We start from the raw sequence: 19,044 nt of genomic DNA on the forward strand, positions 1-19,044 counted from the left end.
TCACTTGTAGATTCTCGACGGTAGTGCTCCTTGTTGCTAGCGCTGGCTGAATTGGGGGGCTGAGAGAGAAGCGGTGGCTGAATTTTTAGGCCTCGGAGGCCGGCAGGAATAGCCGGACCATAGGGCACTGGAATAGAGGTGGGAGCTGGCGTGGAGCATAGCGGCAAATTTGGCGAGAGGAGGGAGAGAAAGAAACGTACGCTGTTTTCAGCCTAGGCCCTAAAGGGCAGCGTTGGTGTTTTTTTCTAATACAATAAGCCTTGCTTTAATTAAGTGGCTGCTCACTTATTGAGTGGACAGCCGATCACTTAATAAAATATGTGAACCTGTGTCAAGCGCGAGCTGCAGCGTAAGAATCGACTAGAGGGCATGGCGTTGATGAACCAGAACAATGAATGCCATTGGATGCTCTGTTTCTCTATAGCTGCCTCCTTGTTTACACAAGGGGGCGGAGGAGTTTGAGAGAGTGGTGGATTTCCACCGCCTACGCAACCTTATTCTTTGTCCACGAGCAGGGGCTTGGCAATGGAGCGCTCCTTAGCTTGCTCTATCCACTGTCCCAGCCAGGAGCACCGTACACCTTTCTGGACAGTTTCATCTCTGCCACAAAAGTTCAAGCTTCTGTTCCGTAGTAGAAGATGGAGCTACATATCAGGTGAGAGAGAGAGAGAGAGAGAGAGAGAGAGAAGAGAGTCAAAACGAAATACATGAGCCTTGCCCTCAACATCTCTCACATTTTATATATTGCACCCATTTTAGAATTTTAGTTTCGGCCTTTTGTAAACATTTATACTCATTGGCATACCTTTTTTTTTTGGTAAATCTATTTTGATTGATCTACAAGTGGGAAACCTCAAAATGAGGAAAACCCACTAGAAAGATGAGATACAGAACTTTAAAAGCAAACACAGCAGAGTTGCAAGATGTCTAGGGATATGTCGTCAACGTCAAATGCGAAATGTAAGGATTGCCTAAGCAAAATCTTGAATGAAGGAAAAGGATTAGCCTCCTGCTGATGGAACATGCGGCAGGCGCCACAAAGACCATAGTGATCAAAATCTGACCTATGTGAAGAAGATCGCAAATTGTTGAAGGGAGATTGGGAAAATGTCAAAAACCCAAAATCGAGATGTCTGACAGTCTCGTAATCGGCGGAACATTTGACACAATGAGAAGAGATGATGCAACGTGTTGCAAGGAGAGTTCCATTAGAGAGAACCTCCTACAGACAACGCCAAAGAAACAGACGCTCCTTAAGGGACAAGTGGCACTTCTAAATTGTAGTAAGAGCCTTTCTCCATCATAGATCAAATTTATGCAAAGACCAAAGCGCATTGCAATGATGAGCTAGCCAAGACCCCTACAAAAGAGACGTAAATGTTGTGGGCAGAAATGGCATCAAGAGGAGTGTCCCATAAAGTCCAATCTGGCATACGACATCCATTGGCTAGTGGCGGAATGGGGAAGAAAGCAGCCAGCATATGCTCAAGTGCACTCCAAATCTGACGATAATGCACGCCCAACCCATAGCGTGTAGCTGCGTGAGAATAGGGAAGCATATTCCAGATGAATGCACTACATCATCCATCGTGCGTATGCCTCGGCAAAAAAGAAAGTATGCTTGGCGAGGTGAGCGGTTAGCAAGAGTAAGACAACATGTCCTACTCCAATGAATGCTTTCCAAGCACAACGAATTCCCATTCGATTGCTGTTTGCCATGCCAAAAAATCAAGCAGAGAGCAAACTAGAGTTGACCGAGCAACCAGGAATATGGCCGGTCATCTTGCCAAACACAATCTTCCAGAGGGAAATCTGTCAATGATTAAAAGTAGAAGTGGTAGCATGCTAACATAGTGCAACAATCATAACTGTCCATGGCCAAGACTGCTATGCAATAGTAGGCAATAACATGGCCTTCCTTGCTAAAGCATGGCAGCGAATATCCAACCTATTAAGCTCCCCAAAACGCTTCGGGGTGCAAGTTTCTCCATTGATAACAAACGGAGGCCTTTCTTGTGAAACCTAGTGTGCCACAAATGAGATACAATATGAGACATAAGCGAGGAGAGGTAAGAAAGAGGCCAATGCAACAATGGAAAGTAAAATTGAACATATGCCATCATGATACTTTTGGACAATGCGGAGTCGAACATGTAACGGCCATGTAGACAGTTTCCAGTAATGCAATTTGACATTGAGGCATTGCATGATCCAATCCACCTGCTGAGTATTGTTTACCTGCCAGCCAATAGGATACTCGAAGTGTCTGACAACCACATGCGAATCAAGAATTTCATCGGGCCACAAAAGAGGATGCTAGTCACACGCAGTAAGGGACATGAGTTTAGAGAAATTCGGGTGTCTGAATACTTTAGAAGCACTTTGCCGCCCGATCTTTTGAGGTACTCGCTTCGAACCAAGTTGTGATTGTTGATGAAAGTAACAATCTTATCAACAATGACTGGAGCGATCCATTCTAGCTTGCCGATGTCTTTTAGAAGGTTGTTCAAGTAGTGTGCCATGCAAAAGCACACTGTTACATGCGGATAGTGGCCCTCTACAATGGTTGCTGCTGCCCTATTTGATGCCTCCCCATGTGTGACAAAGGCCACTGCGTGTTGCTCACCGATCGTTTCTATGGCCGCTGTCCACTCTGCAAAGAGGACATCGGCGGTGTCACGTGACACATCCAACCCTATGGGTCCGTGGACAAGCTACAACATGATCAGGGTTCAATTAGTCCAGTCAAGTCTAGATTAGAAGTGATCTGGCACTTTTGTGAGTCTATTCGTAGACCGTGCATGCCCAGTCACTTAGTGTAGATGCATATCCTTTGGTTGCATACAGCATGATCATCAATATTTCCATTAGAATCCATTAGAATCAGTTAGGGGATTTTTCCAGTGCATTTAGCCTATTTTTCCTATTTTTGACATTTTTCACTTATTAATTTAAGGGACTTTCCAACAAAAGTAGGTAGGGCAATTTTGCTAAGAAAATAAACCAAAGTTAGCACTAAATGGCAGAAGAGGCAGCAGGAGCTCCACGCTCAACAGACAACTTCTCAACAGACACCCCCCCAGGAGACCTAGTGTTTTGCAGATCCAGCATCACCTAGCGTTTTTCCCCATCAGATCAGCCTCGGCTACTGCAGACAGCAAGAGCCCCAGCGTTTTTGCAAGAGATCAGCAGATCAGCCTAGCGTTTTGCATTTTGCAGAACCACGGCAACAGCAGGACCAAAATTCAGCCCTAGCGTTTTTGGTTGCAGATCAGCCCGACTGTTTGCACCTTTACCGCGACGGAAAGTCAAGGAACATTAGCGTTTTCAGTTTTCAGCAGTTAGTACCCGTAGATCAAGTCCCGAACCTCGCAGATCTCACCTTCTCGCAGCAGTTCCTCGCCGCACGGTCAGTTTCCGCAAGGTTTACAGTTTCAGCCCGGAAAACGCAGATTTCAGCATCTGCGTTTTCAGCGCGTCGTCGTCGCACCGTCGCCATCGACATCGTCATCGACATAGAGTCAGAATTCAGCAGATACAAGATTTGCAGATTTCAGCCCATAGCGTTTTTGGACAGCAGTAGAAAGATTGCAGATTTCAGCCCTTAGGTCGACTTCGTCATCACCGTCGTCATCGTCGACATAGCCTAGACTTGCATCAGTCTCATACATACCATTTGTACCAGATTGTGCAATCATAAGTAGACCACTCTCGCCGATGAGGGTGGGGCCTTTGGAGGAGGGTTTTTACAACGTCTCTGGTGTCGTATCTCTCTTCTCTCTCTATCTCTCAGTCTCATACACTTGCACGCACAGTGTCCATTCACTTTGTTTGTGATCATAACATTCTCTCATTAAGAACGGAAGGCTCTACCTTCCATAAGAACAAAAGGAACCTTGAGCATAGTTCGGAGCACTCATCTTGAGCAAAGCGCAAACATTCATTCCGCTGCACCTAACATTGGTATCAGAGCTTTGGCAGTGTTCTGTATCACTCAAGGAAAGAACCACAAGAATCACAGAATTTTTTTGCTTGTTGAGGTCGCACGAACCCAAGTTCGCTTGAGCATGTCAATTCCTAATCGTGTTTTTGAAGAGTGACAGGAATCCCAGGAAAGAAGGGCTTGTCTAGCCTCCCCTTGTGTCTCCTTTCACTCATTGAGAGCGGACCGTGCACTTAGCGGCCGGCCAATCGACGTGAGGTGGGAAAAAGCAACCTTGGTGTGAGCGCAAGGCCGCCAAGGGGCGCGCCAGGGGAAAAGAGCAGAACTCGGGTGAAGAGAAGATCCTTCTCAAACACGGTTTGCAAGCGAAAGAAAACCTCAAGAACCTCAAGAACTCCAGACCCGCAAGAACCCAAGTTCCTCGTGAACTTAAGAACCCAAGACCCTCAAGAACCCAAGTTCCTCGTGAACTTAAGAACCCAAGACCACAAGAGCCCACAAGAACCCATGACTTCAGAATGGTCATCACTCAAAGCGGAATGGATACTTCGCTTGGAGGTGATGAGCATGAGAGAGGCGAAGAAGAATTTTCCCCACCAGGAGGTTTTTCTGACCCTTCCCCATCTACGACAAAGATTGCACTAACTCCTGTGGAGGAGTTGAAGCAGTTGTTTATGGAAAGGAAGTTAGAACGCGAAGAAAGAAAAGCAGAAAGAGAAGCAGAAAGAAAGGCCTACAAAGAATGAAGGGCAGCCATAGATCGTGAATACAAAGAAGGAATGGCAGCCATAGAGCGTCAGTACGACTTGGAAGAAAAAGAAAGTCAAACCAAATTTGATCGCGAGAATAAAGCAAGACAAGCCGAATTTGATCACGAGAACAAAGCCATCAAAGAAAAGAGCGACCAACACATGAAAGAATTCTTGCGACTCTTTTCTCAAGTGCAGGCACAGATGCAAGAGATTCGGGAAAAGAGGACTCTCTTAGTCTCTTCTTCTCCAAAGCATGACATACAGGATTTGCATGATTGTGAGAAGCATGATGATGATTTGAATGACAATGATAAGCATGATGATTTGGATGACAATGACAAGCATGATGATTTGCATGATCAAGTTGTGATTTCTCACAAGCATGATGAGTTGCATGAAGATGATGTGATTGTTCACAAGGATGATGTGTTAGTGGATGCTTTTTCTAGCGAAGCTAACCTCGTTGTAGATTTGATCAATCACGAAGAATCGATCTTGACTTTCGAGTCGAGGTCCATAGAACCCCCACAGGAAGATTCGATCAATCACGAAGAACCAATCTTGGCTTTCGAGTCGAGGTCCAAAGAACCCTCACAGGAAGTATTATGTGTTCGCATGATTGATACGCACGCATTGTTCAAGTGTTTCATTCGTGATCGTTTCCTGTATTTTAGTCAGCATCTTTATGTGATCCCTTTTCCTAGGCATGACATATTGTATGTTGAGCATGTTTCACTCATGAATGAGCACGGATATGCGGATTTTTCATGAAAAGCTGAAAAGTATGTATGTTAGGAAGTCACATTCCATGTCTCTTCCTTAGCATGACACAGTTTCCGAACGAGCACATGACAGTATGAGCACCAACCATGGGCATTTCCATTGTGAATTGCCAAAGTTGATTGATATAGATCAGAAAGACAAGATTCGATCTCATTGTTTGCGTGAATTTTCAGCTTCGGAGATTCTTGAAGAAGATGGACCTACGTCCATAGACAGTTGAAGCATTGAAGGAGACTCAGAAGACTTTGTGTCGCTTTCGGCGCGGCCCAAAGAAGCAAGCATTGCAGACCTTTATGAAGTTCAAGTACCGCATGACCCACACATCATAGTGGGCCGGTGAAGAGTCTCTTCCAGGATTCCGGATGCTATTGGCGATCTCCCTCGACGCCATATAGTTCGGTACTAGTACCTCACTTTGAAAAGGAGGGGATGTCACGTGACACATCCAACCCTATGTGTCCGTGGACAAGCTACAGCATGATTAGGGTTCGGTTAGTCCTGTCAAGTCTAGGTTAGAAGTGATCTGGCACTTTTGTGAGTCTATTCGTAGACCGTGTATGCCCAGTCACTTAGTGTAGATGCATATCCTCTGGTTGCACACAGCATGATCATCAGTATTTCCATCAGAATCCATTAGAATCAGTTAGGGGATTTTTCTAGTGCATTCAGCCTATTTTCCCTATTTTTTACATTTTTCACTTATTAATTTAAGGGACTTTCCAACAAAAGTAGGTAGGGCAATTTTGCTAAGAAAATATATAAACAAACCAAAGTTAGCACTAAATGGCAGAAGAGGCAGCAGGAGCTCCACACTCAACAGGCAACTTCTCAACAGACACCCCCCAAGGAGAGCCTAGCGTTTTGCAGATCTAGCATCACCTAGCATTTTTCCCCATCAGATCAGCCTCGGCTACTGTAGACAGCAAGAGCCCTAGCGTTTTTGCAAGAGATCAGCAGATCAGCCTAGCGTTTTGCATTTTGCAGAACCATGGCAGCAGCAGGACCAAAATTCAGCCCTAGCGTTTTTGGTTGTAGATCAGCCCGGCGTTTTGCACCTTTACCGCGACGGAAAGTCAAGGAACATTAGCATTTTCAGTTTTCAGCAGTTAGTACCTGCAGATCAAGTCCCGAACCTCTCAGATCTCACGTTCCCGCAGCAGTTCCTCACCGCACAGTTAGTTTCCGCAAGGTTTACAGTTTCAGCCCGGAAAACGCAGATTTCAGCATCTGCGTTTTCAGCGCGTCGTTGTCGCACCGTCGCCATCGACATCGTCATTGACATAGAGCAGCGTCACCATGAAACACGTTTCGACAGGTCAGGACAGGTGAAACGTTTCGGGCCTTGAAACGTTTCGCTCACCAAGTGAAACACAAGCCGTTTCACTAACAAGAAGTTACCATAGTTTTAGTTTCAAAGTCGCTAAACGCACGTTTTGGTCTCATGTTTCACTTTGCTCTCATTTTGGATTGAAACGTTTCGTGGTAAAACGCCACGTTTCATGGTGAAACATTTTGGCCTTGAAACGTTTCGCTCTTACGTTGACATAGAGTCAGAATTTAGTAGATACAAGATTTGCAGATTTCAGCCCATAGCGTTTTTGGACAGTAGTAGAAAGATTGCAGATTTCAGCCCTTAGGTCGACTTCGTCATCACCGTCATCATCGTCGACATAGCCTAGACTTGCATCAGTCTCATGCATACCATTTGTACCAGATTGTGCAATCATAAGTAGACCACTCTCGTCGACGAGAGTGGGGCCTTCCGAGGAGGGTTTTACAACGTCTCTTGTGTCGTATCTCTCTTCTCTCTCTATCTCTCAGTCTCATACACTTGCACGCACAGTGTCCATTCACTTTGTTTGTGATCATAGCATTCTCTCATTAAATGGAAGGCTCTACCTTCCATAAGAACAAAAGGAACCTTGAGCACAGTTTGGAGCACTCATCTCGAGCAAAGCGCAAACATTCATTCCGCTGCACCTAACAGGCGGACTTGCCACTTTTGATGGCATCACGAGAGTACACAAAGTACATCTCTCCACTCGAGTATGCGACGAGGCCATGGATAGATCTCTTCCTTGTATCGCTCCACCTGTTGGCAATGAGGAAAACGCCATGTTTTGCCCAAAGCCGTTGAAGATTGAGTGTTGCTTGCTCCACGATCGCCTTCACTCGATCGAGCAAAGTGGTTTGGAGAGCCTCTGAAGATGGCAGCACATAGCCGGTGCCGTACTCTCCTATCCGTTGCACCATAACTTTCCAATACTCCGACCTATTTCGATCCACATAGAAGAGGTTAGTATCATTATTTATAGTTTAAACTTTAGAGATCATAGTGGCGGAAACGATGATAACGGAATAAATGAGAGAGAAGATCGATAAAACATACCTCGCCACCGCAAATGGGATATGGTCGTGATAGAAGAATCGGGCCATGGCGGCATCTACATCTTCCTTCTTCTCTAGGTTCCAAGAGGTGTCATAGGTCCTTTGGCGATGAATCGGACCCCATAAAGATCCACCGACACCAACATCGGGTAGAGAAGAAGAAGGGAAAATGAGGGTCTTCGGGTCGATACCTTTGCACGCGGGCTTGGATTTATGATTGAATTGCCGATCTTTTTCCTCAAGATCCTTCCTCTTCGCGACGCTTACGTTGGTGTAAAATTTCACCTCATGTCCGGGCACTCGAAGAAAGTGTGCCGTCACATTGTCATGCCCCCCCTTTCCGCGTTTAAGAGCATAACTTGCATGCCCATCCAAATCCTTGAGAACCAAGGTTCTCGCCTCTGGATCTCACCTTCCAGACTCAGGGCATGACATCCCTGCAACTCTCTTTTCCAACTCTGTTTCCAGAGTCCTCTTCCCACAGAACAACTCTGCTTTCCCGGACACGAAGTCCCTACTTGGGAATCCCAACTTCCGGATCACAACTTGAGAGACTACCTCTCTCCGATCCGTGGATCTACTTCCCAAACTCGGGTACGAAACCCTTGGGCTGATCTGGCTCTAGTTCCTCAAAGCGCTTTTCTCCTGCAGAGGCTCATGCCTTCCTCTGCTCCTACTTCCTCACGAAGAGGAAGTACACCTACAATCAAATACTTAGAGATCATAACATGAAAATCGTACCTTCAAAGTCTCGACGCTCGTAACGCAACTCGGTTCTCGAAAAAAGCAATTCCCCGGAAGAGATCTCTACATAGAAAATCCTCTCTTCCAATCCTACACACAAAAGAGGTGCGTTCTTGGGTTCCTTCTCGTAAATCAGCCCTGTCTACGACGTTTATGGGCTGAAAACAGAGAAAAACAGCAGCTTGTCGCGATGGAAACACCCTCCGTAGGAACATCTTCGCGAGGGAACTCGCGCACTGGGTCTTGGCGACATCGGGTACACTTGGGACAATCATGGGCATCATCGGCAAACGTCTTCTTTGCAAGTGAACTCTGCAGCAGCATCTCCTTCTTACAAAAACTGATCCTCCTTTTTGAGTGAGGGCATTTGATGCTTTTATAGCTCCTAGCCACAGGCACAATAGCTGCTCGCGTAGAGATCGCGGCCGTTTTTTTTTTCCGCTGTTTTGCCAGAAAAAGAGAGAGAGAAAATGCTGGCTGAAGTGTTGCCTTATTTATCAAATGGCTGCCCACTTATTAAATGGGCGGGCGGCGTATTTTAAAAATAGTCTGAATCTACCCAAAAACTCAATAAAACCTTATAAGTTTAAAGACAATGCTTTCACAGCACTTCCCAGGTGTCCCTGGATGCAATCACATGCACAATTGCAATGCAGACATAGACTTCCTTGCGGGAAAGGATCTGCTTTCCCGAAAAGCAATCCCGCTTTCTCAGAAAGCATCTGTTTTTTCCTCAAAGTTTCCTTTGAACCCATCTTCATTCAAGTGCTTGCTTTTCCTTGTGCACAATTCCAACACAGTTTGGAATTTCCTCTTGACTATGGATATCCCCTTTCCGATGCATCCGTCACCCACCTCGTGACGCATCAGTAATACCCATCACCTAGTCCTTTCCTACCGAACTTACGGTACAATCTCCTTCACGATGCTCTGTCACCCATCCTATGACGCATCAGAGATGTCCGTTCCCGTATGGTCGGTTACTTCTTTCCGATGCTCCCTGTCACCCATCCGATGTGACGCATCAGAAGTACCCGTTCCTGGTGGCCTTACAGATATTCCCGTTCTCAGTGCTCCCGTCATTACTTTAAATTATGCACTAGGAATACTCTGTACTCGGATGTCTCCAGTGACAAAAACCCTCCTACTTAAAATTCCAATAATTCAAATAGAATTATTTTTCCCGTTGTTCCAAGCGAGAAAACCCACTCACTTATAAATCCAATAATTCACTTAGAATTATCAGATAAAGCCAATTTAGCAACACAATCGTCTCAGGCATGCCATGTAATCTGAAGATCTGGGCCACAAACAGTCTCGCTAAGTGATCCGGCTTGACTGTTTTCTTCACTAGAATGAAATGAGCCTGTTTGCTAAATTTGTCAATAACAGTCCAGATACCATCGTGACCACTCTGTGTTCTCGGGAGATCAAAAATGAAATCCATTGCAATACTTTCCCAGGGGCGGGTGGGTATGGATAAAGGTTGTAACAATCCCTGTGCCTTATGCTTGTCAAACTTGACCTTCTGGCATACTAAGCAACTGCGCACAAACTCTTCCACATCCTTTTTGAGTCTCGGCCAAAAGAAGTATCTCTCTACCCCCTTCATGGTGGTAGCAATGCCGCGATGACCCGTAAAAGGTGGACAGTGGCATTCAGTCATAACCTTTTCCGTCAACGGCTGTGTAACGCACAACATGGTTTTTCTCATCAAGTAGCCTTCCCGAATGGAGTATCCTGCTACTGTCTCCCCATTCCGTATCCGTGTGAAAATATCTGCAAAATCTGTATCTGTGGCATATGGATCGACCATATCCTCGAAGCTCCTATGATGTATCGCGGAAATAGCCAGAACCAACGGCTTCCGCGACAAAGCATCTGCCACCACATTCTTCTGTCCGTGCACATGGACAATCTGGAAGTGAAACTGTGACAAAATGTTCGCCCACCGCATCTGCTTTTCCGAAAGCTGCTTCTGTGACAAGAAGTAGCGCAAACTTTGATGGTTTGTAAAGACAGTAAAATCCGCTCCGAGTAGGTAATGCCGCCACTGAGTAAGAGCATGGATAACCGCCAAAAGCTCTTTCTCATAGATCTGTGCTGTCATCTCTGGCCTAGAGAACAATCGGCTCTCGTAAGCAATGACATGGCCTTCTTGCATCAAGACCGCACCCAGACTACGATCACAAGCATCACACTATACTTCGAATGACTTCTGCAAGTCCGGCAAAGTCAAAACTGGTCCCGTAGTCAATTTCTCTTTCAATGTCTGAAAGGCAGTCACCTCTTTGGATCCCTACGAGAAAGGGACTCCTTTCTGTGTCAAGATATGCAAAGGGGAAGCAACCTCTGCAAACTTTCGTATGAACCGCCTGTAGTACGAACACAATCCCAAGAAGCTTCTAACTTCATGGACATTCTTCAAATCGGGCCAATCACGTATAGTCTCTATCTTGGCCGGATCCATTTGCACTCCTGCTGCTGAGACAATGTGTCCCGAAAAGTGTATCTCTGGTAGGAAAAATTCACTTTTCTTTGCATTAATCACTAACTTGTGATCTCGTAATGCCTGAAAGACTTGAAGCAGATGATCTTTGTGTTCTGCCTCATTCTTGGAGAAAACAATGATGTCGTCAAAGAAAGTGCCAACAAATAGCCTGTACTCTCGAAAATCCCTGTCCATCATCCGGTTAAATGTCGCAGGAGCATTGGTTAAGCCAAAAGGCATCACCAAAAACTCAAATAACCCAAAAGTAGTCCGAAAGGCTGTCTTGTAGATGTGTGCCAGCGCGATTCGGATATGATGATATCCACTCTTCAGGTCAATCCTGCTAAAGCACGAGGATCCCTGTAACCTGCCGAGTATATCATCGATCCTAGGAATCGGAAATCTGTTCTTGATGGTGATTTTTTTTTGTTGAGAGCTCTATAATCGATGCACATTCTCCAAGATCCGTCTTTCTTCAAAACCAACAACACTGGAGAGCAATACGGCGAAGTACTAGGCTGGACAAGACCCTTTTGCAAGAGGTCTTTCACTTGGTTCATAATCCCTTCATTTTGTGCTCGGCTCACACGATAAGGTGGCCGGTTCGGTGGTGTGCTTCCAGGTATCAGATCAATGGTATGATCTTCAGGACGAGTAGGTGGTAACTCGCCTGGTAGGCCCTCTAGGCTCTGAGAAGCAATCGGCGTGAGAGTGGAGAAAATCTTGGCGTTCTTTATCAAGTTTAGACATATTTGTCCTATCATTATCGCTCAATTCTTTCATAAAGATCGAGTAAACAAACAGACTGGATTTCATTAATTTTGAAATGGCCGAAGCCGATACAATAGGGACAGACTCGCCCTTCAGTTTAATATCAAATACAATGGTTCTGCCCTTCTCTGTAGTCAAAGTCGCTTTTCTCGCCCGATAATCGACCACGGCGTTGTTCTTGTGGTACGAGGGAATCCCTAAGAGAACATCACAACCCTCCAAAGGCATTATGAAGAAGTCCTCATGCCCCAAATACCCCTGACAATGCAACCGAAGTTTGCCAATGACAGGTGTAATGGTTACGTCCTTGCCGGGTGCTGCTAGAACTGCCTCCGCAAGTGGTCCCATCCGATCGGGAGTGATCTCGAGCCGCGCTGCCAATTCAGGTGAAATGAAGTTGGCCTTGGCTCCTCCATCAAAGAAGATCAGGGTCTCTTGATCTTTCACTTTGCCCCAAGCTCGGCAATGTTCTGTACTCTCGTCCATGGTGTCGGGATCGGTACCCACACAATCTGGAACCAGTCCTGTTTTCATCTTGCCTTTTCGTCCACGTTCCTCAGCTGCTCTCGAACTCTCAGTCTTGTCGTCGTCCTTATGATTCTGTTCTTTCTGTGCCTTTTTAGGGCACTTTGCGGAGATATGTCCATGTTCTTCGCATCCAAAGCACTTCCCCTCCTTGATGAATCGAGCTCGCTCCTGAGGAGTAAGGGTCGTGTATCCTTTTTCTCTGGGTTGCTCTTTTTCTTTCTACTTTCATTCCCAGAAGTCTGTTCGGCTCGTTGTGTCATGGCGTCATCTGTGGGGTAGGTCAAACTGCCAGAGTGAATGGCAAAGCCCCGCTTCGCATGACTCATCAACTCCTGAATAGAAGCTGACTTCTGTTCCAAGCAGTGATCTTGGATCTCTGTAGGTAGACCCAAGGTAAACCGCTCAATTTGTTCTCTGAACGAGATCTTCTTGAATGAAGAGGCGGGTAGAAAAGAGCTCCAGAATCTCTCATAGTAAGCATTGATTGTATCTTTCTTGGTCATCCGAAGATGGTTCCAAGCAGCTCGATATCTCGTTCATACTCTTGGGTCAACCAAGAAGAAATAAAAAGCTTCTTGAATTTCAGCCATTTAACTGGCGCAGTCTTATTTAGAGGAAGCGTGGACCACCAATGCGAGCATTCCCCTTAAAACAAGAGGCAACTCTCCGAATTGAGTGCTCTGAATAGCGTCCTCCCGCGAAAGCAATGTCAAACTGCTATATAAAAGACAAAGCCTCCGAAGCATCTGAGTATCCTGAAAAAGTATCAAATTTGATCGAGTGGCCACCTTCCTTAAACTCTCCGACTTTCTTGCTTTTATCTTTGAGAAAGTCACTACTTGTTGGCTTCATAAAAATTCTTCTTGTTCGCATAAAAGTTTCCGTCATCGAAATCTGAGCTGTCTGTAGATGAGTCCTCAGTAGAATTGTCAGTCTCTGGGCGAGAGTTAGCCTTCTTTGCCTTTTTCTTGTTTCTTGCTTCGCTTTTTACCTTTTCTGTCTTCTTCGGTTGAATCTGAAGAGCTAGAAGAACTGTCAGAAGAAGAAGAAGAAGAAGAACTGGGTACTCTTTCAAAGTGAACACGCTTCTTTTGTTTCTTTGCTTTGTCAAATGTCGACTGACGACCCAAATATCCCGGGAAGTTAGTGCTTTTCTTCTGCTTTTTGCCGTGCTTTTTGGCTTTCCTTTGCGCGTCAAAAAGCTGAGCAATCTGTGCATCAACCACCTCTTGTAATTCCTTCTTTGAATATTTCTTGTGAGCAGAGCTGGTTTCGGGGGTGGTGTAGTGGTTTTCTGCCACACTGCTCATGCACTTCCTGAAAAGAAGTCTCGCTCATATATTTTGCAAATTTTGGGTCCTTCGCAAAATTGAGCATCATCTTCGTTGCATCGCCGATCAACTGACGACGCTCCATCTCTCGTTGCTCCGCCTGAGTAGGCCAAGGCGGACCATACACGCTGCCGGAATCTTCGTTGTGATCCCTGCCCGTATCTCCAGATGCAGAGGGAGTCGACTGATCCTTGCGTGAAGCCATAGATGCCGTGGAAAAAAATTGGGGATCGGATTTCCCGTAGAAGAGAAATGGCCATGCTTTGATACCACTGTAACAGACTTGGACACTCCAAGTCAAGAATCAATCACCACAGCACCAAATAACCACTTCAAAACAATTCACAAATCACAATAGATTTGCACTGGCTCGGCAGAGTTCCGTGCCTAGAGATATTGGGCCCAAAGACTGGCGCCCCTTTCGGTATTTCTTTATGTATTAAAGTCAATGTCAAAGTACAAAGAGCGGATAGGGTTTCACTCTCAGACTCTGCATCCAGATGCTCTGAGAAGTGAGCCCCTCACTGCGTTTTTAAAGATTACAAGGGATGCCCAAAAACAGAGCCCCAAAAGCTTCCAGTTCAAAAGCAACCATTCTCTCTCTCTCTCTCTCTCTCTCTCTCTCTCTCTCTCTCAAGAGAGTAAATAAAGCAAAATATTCCCTTTCTCTCTCTGTATCCAAAGCGTAGCCAAAAAGCATACCAGATTGCGTCGCTAGGAGGAGAAAAAGAAGCCTCCGTGATTTTCGGAAACCCGTACACTGCTGCCACGTGGCATTGCCGCCTGCTTTTAGGGTTTCCAATCACTTTAGGGTTTCAGCCAGCAGTTAGGGTTAGGGTTTCCAAAAATTAGGGTTTGGAGGAATTTTAGGGTTTTTGGTAGAAATAAGGGTTTCTGTTGTCGGTAGCCACGTTATCACTTTGTGACAATGACTACCATGAGCATATGACCCGTACAATGATCATATGATCTCTGTGAGATGTGGAAGTGGGTACCCCCCTGGCCCCATAAATAGGTGCCCAAGGGGAGGTAGGGCAAGGCCTGATAAAAATCCCCACGACCCAACAAAAAAATGATATATGGAAATATATGTGGGCGCCCGGACAAAAGTGGGCGGCTGGCCCCAAACTCGGACGACCGGCGGACCAGGAGCAACCTAGACTATGGGTGGCTAGCCCGGAGACATACTAGCCGTACAAGTATGCCCTAGACCTGTGAAGCAGCAGAGTGGTGTAAGTCTAACACCCCCTCTCAGCACCGGATGCTAAACAAACCGCATGAAGCCGAAGATGTGAGACACTGGATGAAGATGTCTGCTGCGATGTCTCCAGCAGTCTAGGGTGTCCCAACTGTCAGGAAATCTTTGTGGAAAGATGCCGTCACAAGCGCTTGTAGCAGGCTATAGCGTCACTTCACAGGACAGACAGTTGGACAGTTAGCTACAGTTGGTCTGGTTCACACTGGACGGACCCTTTGGGCTGGGAGTGACACGTGGCAGGGCACCTACGGCGGTCTAGGGGACATCGTGGCCAGGTCACCACCACCACTCAGTTTGGAGATAGACTTAGCTGGCTGGACATTTATGGGCCGTTGGTGGCTCTTATGGTTGTACATATGAGTAGTCGTTTTGGGCAGTTCTATCTGATCTTGTACGTAGTCGTCTAGAGAGAGTCTTACACAGAGCACGGCTTCACCATCCCTGCACATCTGAGCCTCGACACCCCATTTGTACCTGTGAGTCCTGGGCTGGAGCTGAGTGTGCTGCCACGCCAGAGTCTGTACATGGTTCTTTGAGCTAGTCGAGTCCACATGTTCTGGTCCACTGTTGTGTCTCTGTTGTTATCCATTGCTTCTGTGTCTCATTCTGTTTGAGAGAGTTTCCATTTGTTTGAGTGAGATTGTCACGCACATTGCACTGAGGTGCACCCACTCTGTAGAGAGCACGACACATTATCCGTGCTACAGGTGCTCTCATTTTGGCGATCACGGTGGGACCTCAACTGAAATCTCACTCTGTGAGGTGCAAATCTTGAAGCTGGTTAGGTTGATCTAGCTTCGCCTTCCTTCTTCGCCGACCTTGCTTTGCAATGTTCCCCTCTCACCTGGTCCATTAGTCCTTGGTCTAGTCCTTTCTCGCCCTGGTCCAACTTATCCTCGTCCCTGGTCTAGACCTCCTCGACCCTGGTCTAGTCCTCCTCGACCCTGGTCTAGCCTTCCTCGTCCTTGGTCTCGTCCTTGGTCCAGCCGAGTCTAGTCATTTACTTGGTTGGTTTGGTGGAGTCTAGACCTGTCACAAGTTTCTTGCCCAAACTTGGTTGGACTGGTGGTCACTGCATGACACATACAAGGAGGTCAGTTGAGCGTCAAAGCCCACTACTGAGCCCTCTGAAGTACTATCACAGAAGACGACCTTTGACACCTTGTAGAAACCCTTCAACCTCATCACCTATACCTCCACATATCACATCACCCATTCCTTCATCAGGTTCCCCATCTTCCCGATCACCTTCTCCAGAAAAGCTCTCACCCATTCCTTCGTCATCAGGTTCCCCATCTTCGCGATCACCTTCTCTAGAAAAGCTCTCTCCTATTCTGCTACAGCAAGCTATTGTGCAACAGACTCAGCAAGGAATCATGTAGCCACTAGCTAGTGTTTTGGCCAAGGTGAACATCAAGTTCCCTACCTTCAAAGGGCTTTCTTCAGAAGATGCTGACGACCATGCAAGAAGATTTGTATCTCTCTGTAGGGGACGTGGGCTGAACAGAGAAGATGCTTACTTGGTACTATTTCCATCCACCTTGGATGGCCTAGCAGATAAATGGTACAGCCAATTTGCAGAGAACCATTTTGCAACTTGGGCAGCCTTAAGACAGCAGTTCTGTGCAGCTTTCAGGCCGGGTGACTACCAGGAGAAGGTGTTGGATGAGTTGGCCAACATGGTGCTCAAGCCTGAGGAGACTTTTGCGGAGCTTATGACTAAAACTAAGTCACTGGTGGCCAAGCTTCCCCAACAACCCGGTGAATTCATGGTTAAAAAGTGGGTGGAGAAGGCGCTTCCCAAAACTTCTCAACAAAAACTCCGAGAGTCTCTGACCCGATGCCACTCTCGACGAGTTCATCGCAGCTGCTACTAGAATAGAGGGGGCTAGGAAGCTCTTCAACAACTCTCCTCAAATAGATACTCCCTCTGTGTTCTCTGAAGGTAGATCTACTGATCCTTTAACTTCTTTACGCAGGGAACTGGAAGCCCTAAAGCTACAACGAGCTCTTCAAGAGGAGAGGTCCTTCTCTCTTAGACAAGAGAAGCCTACACATAATGAGGCATTGGAACAGATTAAGCGCGAGTTAGAAGAGCTCAGTGTCAGCAAGAGACTAAGGCTATGGTTTGGTGTAGCTCATGCCGCTCTCCAGGGCACCCCCCACAGGAATGCCCCCTTCGGGTTTACTGCCACTTCTGTGAAAAATCTGGACATGAGGATAAGGATTGTTACTACCTCAAGGGATTGCGACAAATACAGCAAAATCTTGGTCCTTCTCTCCAACAAGGGCTAGCACTTGCATCCAACATGGTCTCACCCTACGGCCATCAAAACGAGTTGCCTCTGCTGACAACACCCGCTATGCAGCAAGGTATGTACAACAACTTTGCACCCCACAGCTTTTATCATGCCAGTACTCCCTCAGTTCCCCAAGTTTCTACACCTCAGCCTCCAACTCCATGCAGCAACCACCTCGTCCCCCGTTTCGTCCTTCCAATCGGCCCATACTCTGCTACAGATGCGGAGAATATGGGCATTATCAGAGCAAGTGTCCTTTACCCGAGGGGTCCCCTCCTTGTCGTCATTGCCCTGATTCAAAGGATCACTACAGTAAGGATTGTTCCAAGCAAAGGGCATCCACGTCTTCAGGCTCGACTCAGAACTAGCCCGATTCACCTTTCCGAAGATAAATTTGATTAGTGTGAACACCGTGCCTCAACCTTCACCTGCTACTCATGTGGTTAAGCCTCTGCAAGTGGAGGAGCCTGCTTGTGTCCTTACTCGGGCACAAAGAGCAGCTCTTGGTCTCAGTCTACCCACAGGTCCACCTCGCCAGTCTCCACTTCCTCAATCTGGTCTACCTGACCCAAAGGACAAGTCCTTCCCAATTGCTCAGAGCAAACCAACTTCCTTGTTATCTGACATTGATGGAGCCTTCTTAGAAGCAGTGGCTGACTTGGAACAGATTAAGGTTCCAAAAGGAGCCTAGTTCGAAGGCGCCAAGCCCACAGCAGAAGCCATCTTGAAAAATACTTTTCAGCAGGTGTCACTATACGAAATGCTAAAGCTTGACGCAACACTTAGAAGTGACACCGTGTCAGTCATTCAGTCTCTGTACCCGGGGGCTGGGCCTAGTGGCGGGCACCTCCCTGTACAGCCCTCAGAGTCTTACTTGATTTCCTATCCAACTGCTCCACTCACCGATTATAAAAGTCCTCGTCTCACTGTATCTATTCTTGGACAACAGCTATCCGGCGTCATCGTTGATGGTGGATCTGGAATCAATTTGATGCCCGAATTCACTATGAGGGCCTTAGGTCTATAGCCTACCCGACCTGCTCCTTTCACTGTTACATTGGCTGATCAAAGAACAGTCTACCCAGTGGGCATAGTCGACAAGGTACCTCTGAAGGTACAAGATTTCACTTTTGACTTGGATTTTGTGGTAGTTCATCTTCCCCAGGTAGAGGGAGGTTATCCCTTGTTGATTGGTAGGCCATGGTTGCGACATACGAAAGCACTTCATGACTAGGGAAACGACGCCATGTGGATACATACCCCTGGCTCTCCAATGCAACAAATTCGTCTCGAAGGTGGCATGGATCCAGTCGTTCAGCATAGCTCTTTGTCAGTAGAGTCCAACCCTGACTTGGAGCAGCCGGTCCCTTCTGATGGGTCCGATGAAGACTTACTGCAGTGGTTAGAAGTTACATCTTCGATGCCATGCTATGTAGTCTCTCTTCAACCCTTGACAACAGATTCACCCTCTTCCCCTGATCCTACACTTGAAGCCAGTAATCCCAGTCAGCCAAGTGCGCCAGAACCATGTGGGCCAGTCTCTGATGACCATCCTTCAGAGGGTCCATTGATTGAAACCATCGGCCTGGGTGAGCCTATAACCCACCATAGAAGGGGGAAAAGTCTCCCTTGCAAGAGTTGGCCAACATCCCACTTCCCTCCTTAACCTCCATTCCATCTGAATCTCCACCCATGCCGGAGCACTTTGAGGTGTCTGAGGACTTACCATTCGGAGAGCTTCCATCAGGATGGTTG

At 46.7% G+C, this 19,044-nt stretch overlaps 1 protein-coding gene across 2 annotated transcripts in view; it reads left to right on the plus strand.

Moving 5' to 3' along the window:
- The first annotated feature begins 200 nt into the window (after window positions 1–200).
- The window catches only part of LOC147417620 (deneddylase), a 71,833-nt gene continuing 52,989 nt past the window's right edge, over window positions 201–19,044 (plus strand). The window contains exon 1 of one of the 2 annotated variants that reach the window (XM_086506901.1): window positions 201–655. In XM_086506901.1, the coding sequence (XP_086363027.1) occupies window positions 526–655 (130 nt within the window). In that variant the 5' untranslated portion in view covers window positions 201–525. The remainder of the gene's footprint in view (window positions 656–19,044) is intronic. The other variant, XM_086506900.1, reaches the window with a different exon arrangement.

This window comes from Adiantum capillus-veneris, chromosome 30 (assembly GCF_014529385.1).
Source record: "Adiantum capillus-veneris isolate H3 chromosome 30, ASM1452938v2, whole genome shotgun sequence".
Lineage (NCBI taxonomy): Eukaryota > Viridiplantae > Streptophyta > Polypodiopsida > Polypodiales > Pteridaceae > Adiantum > Adiantum capillus-veneris.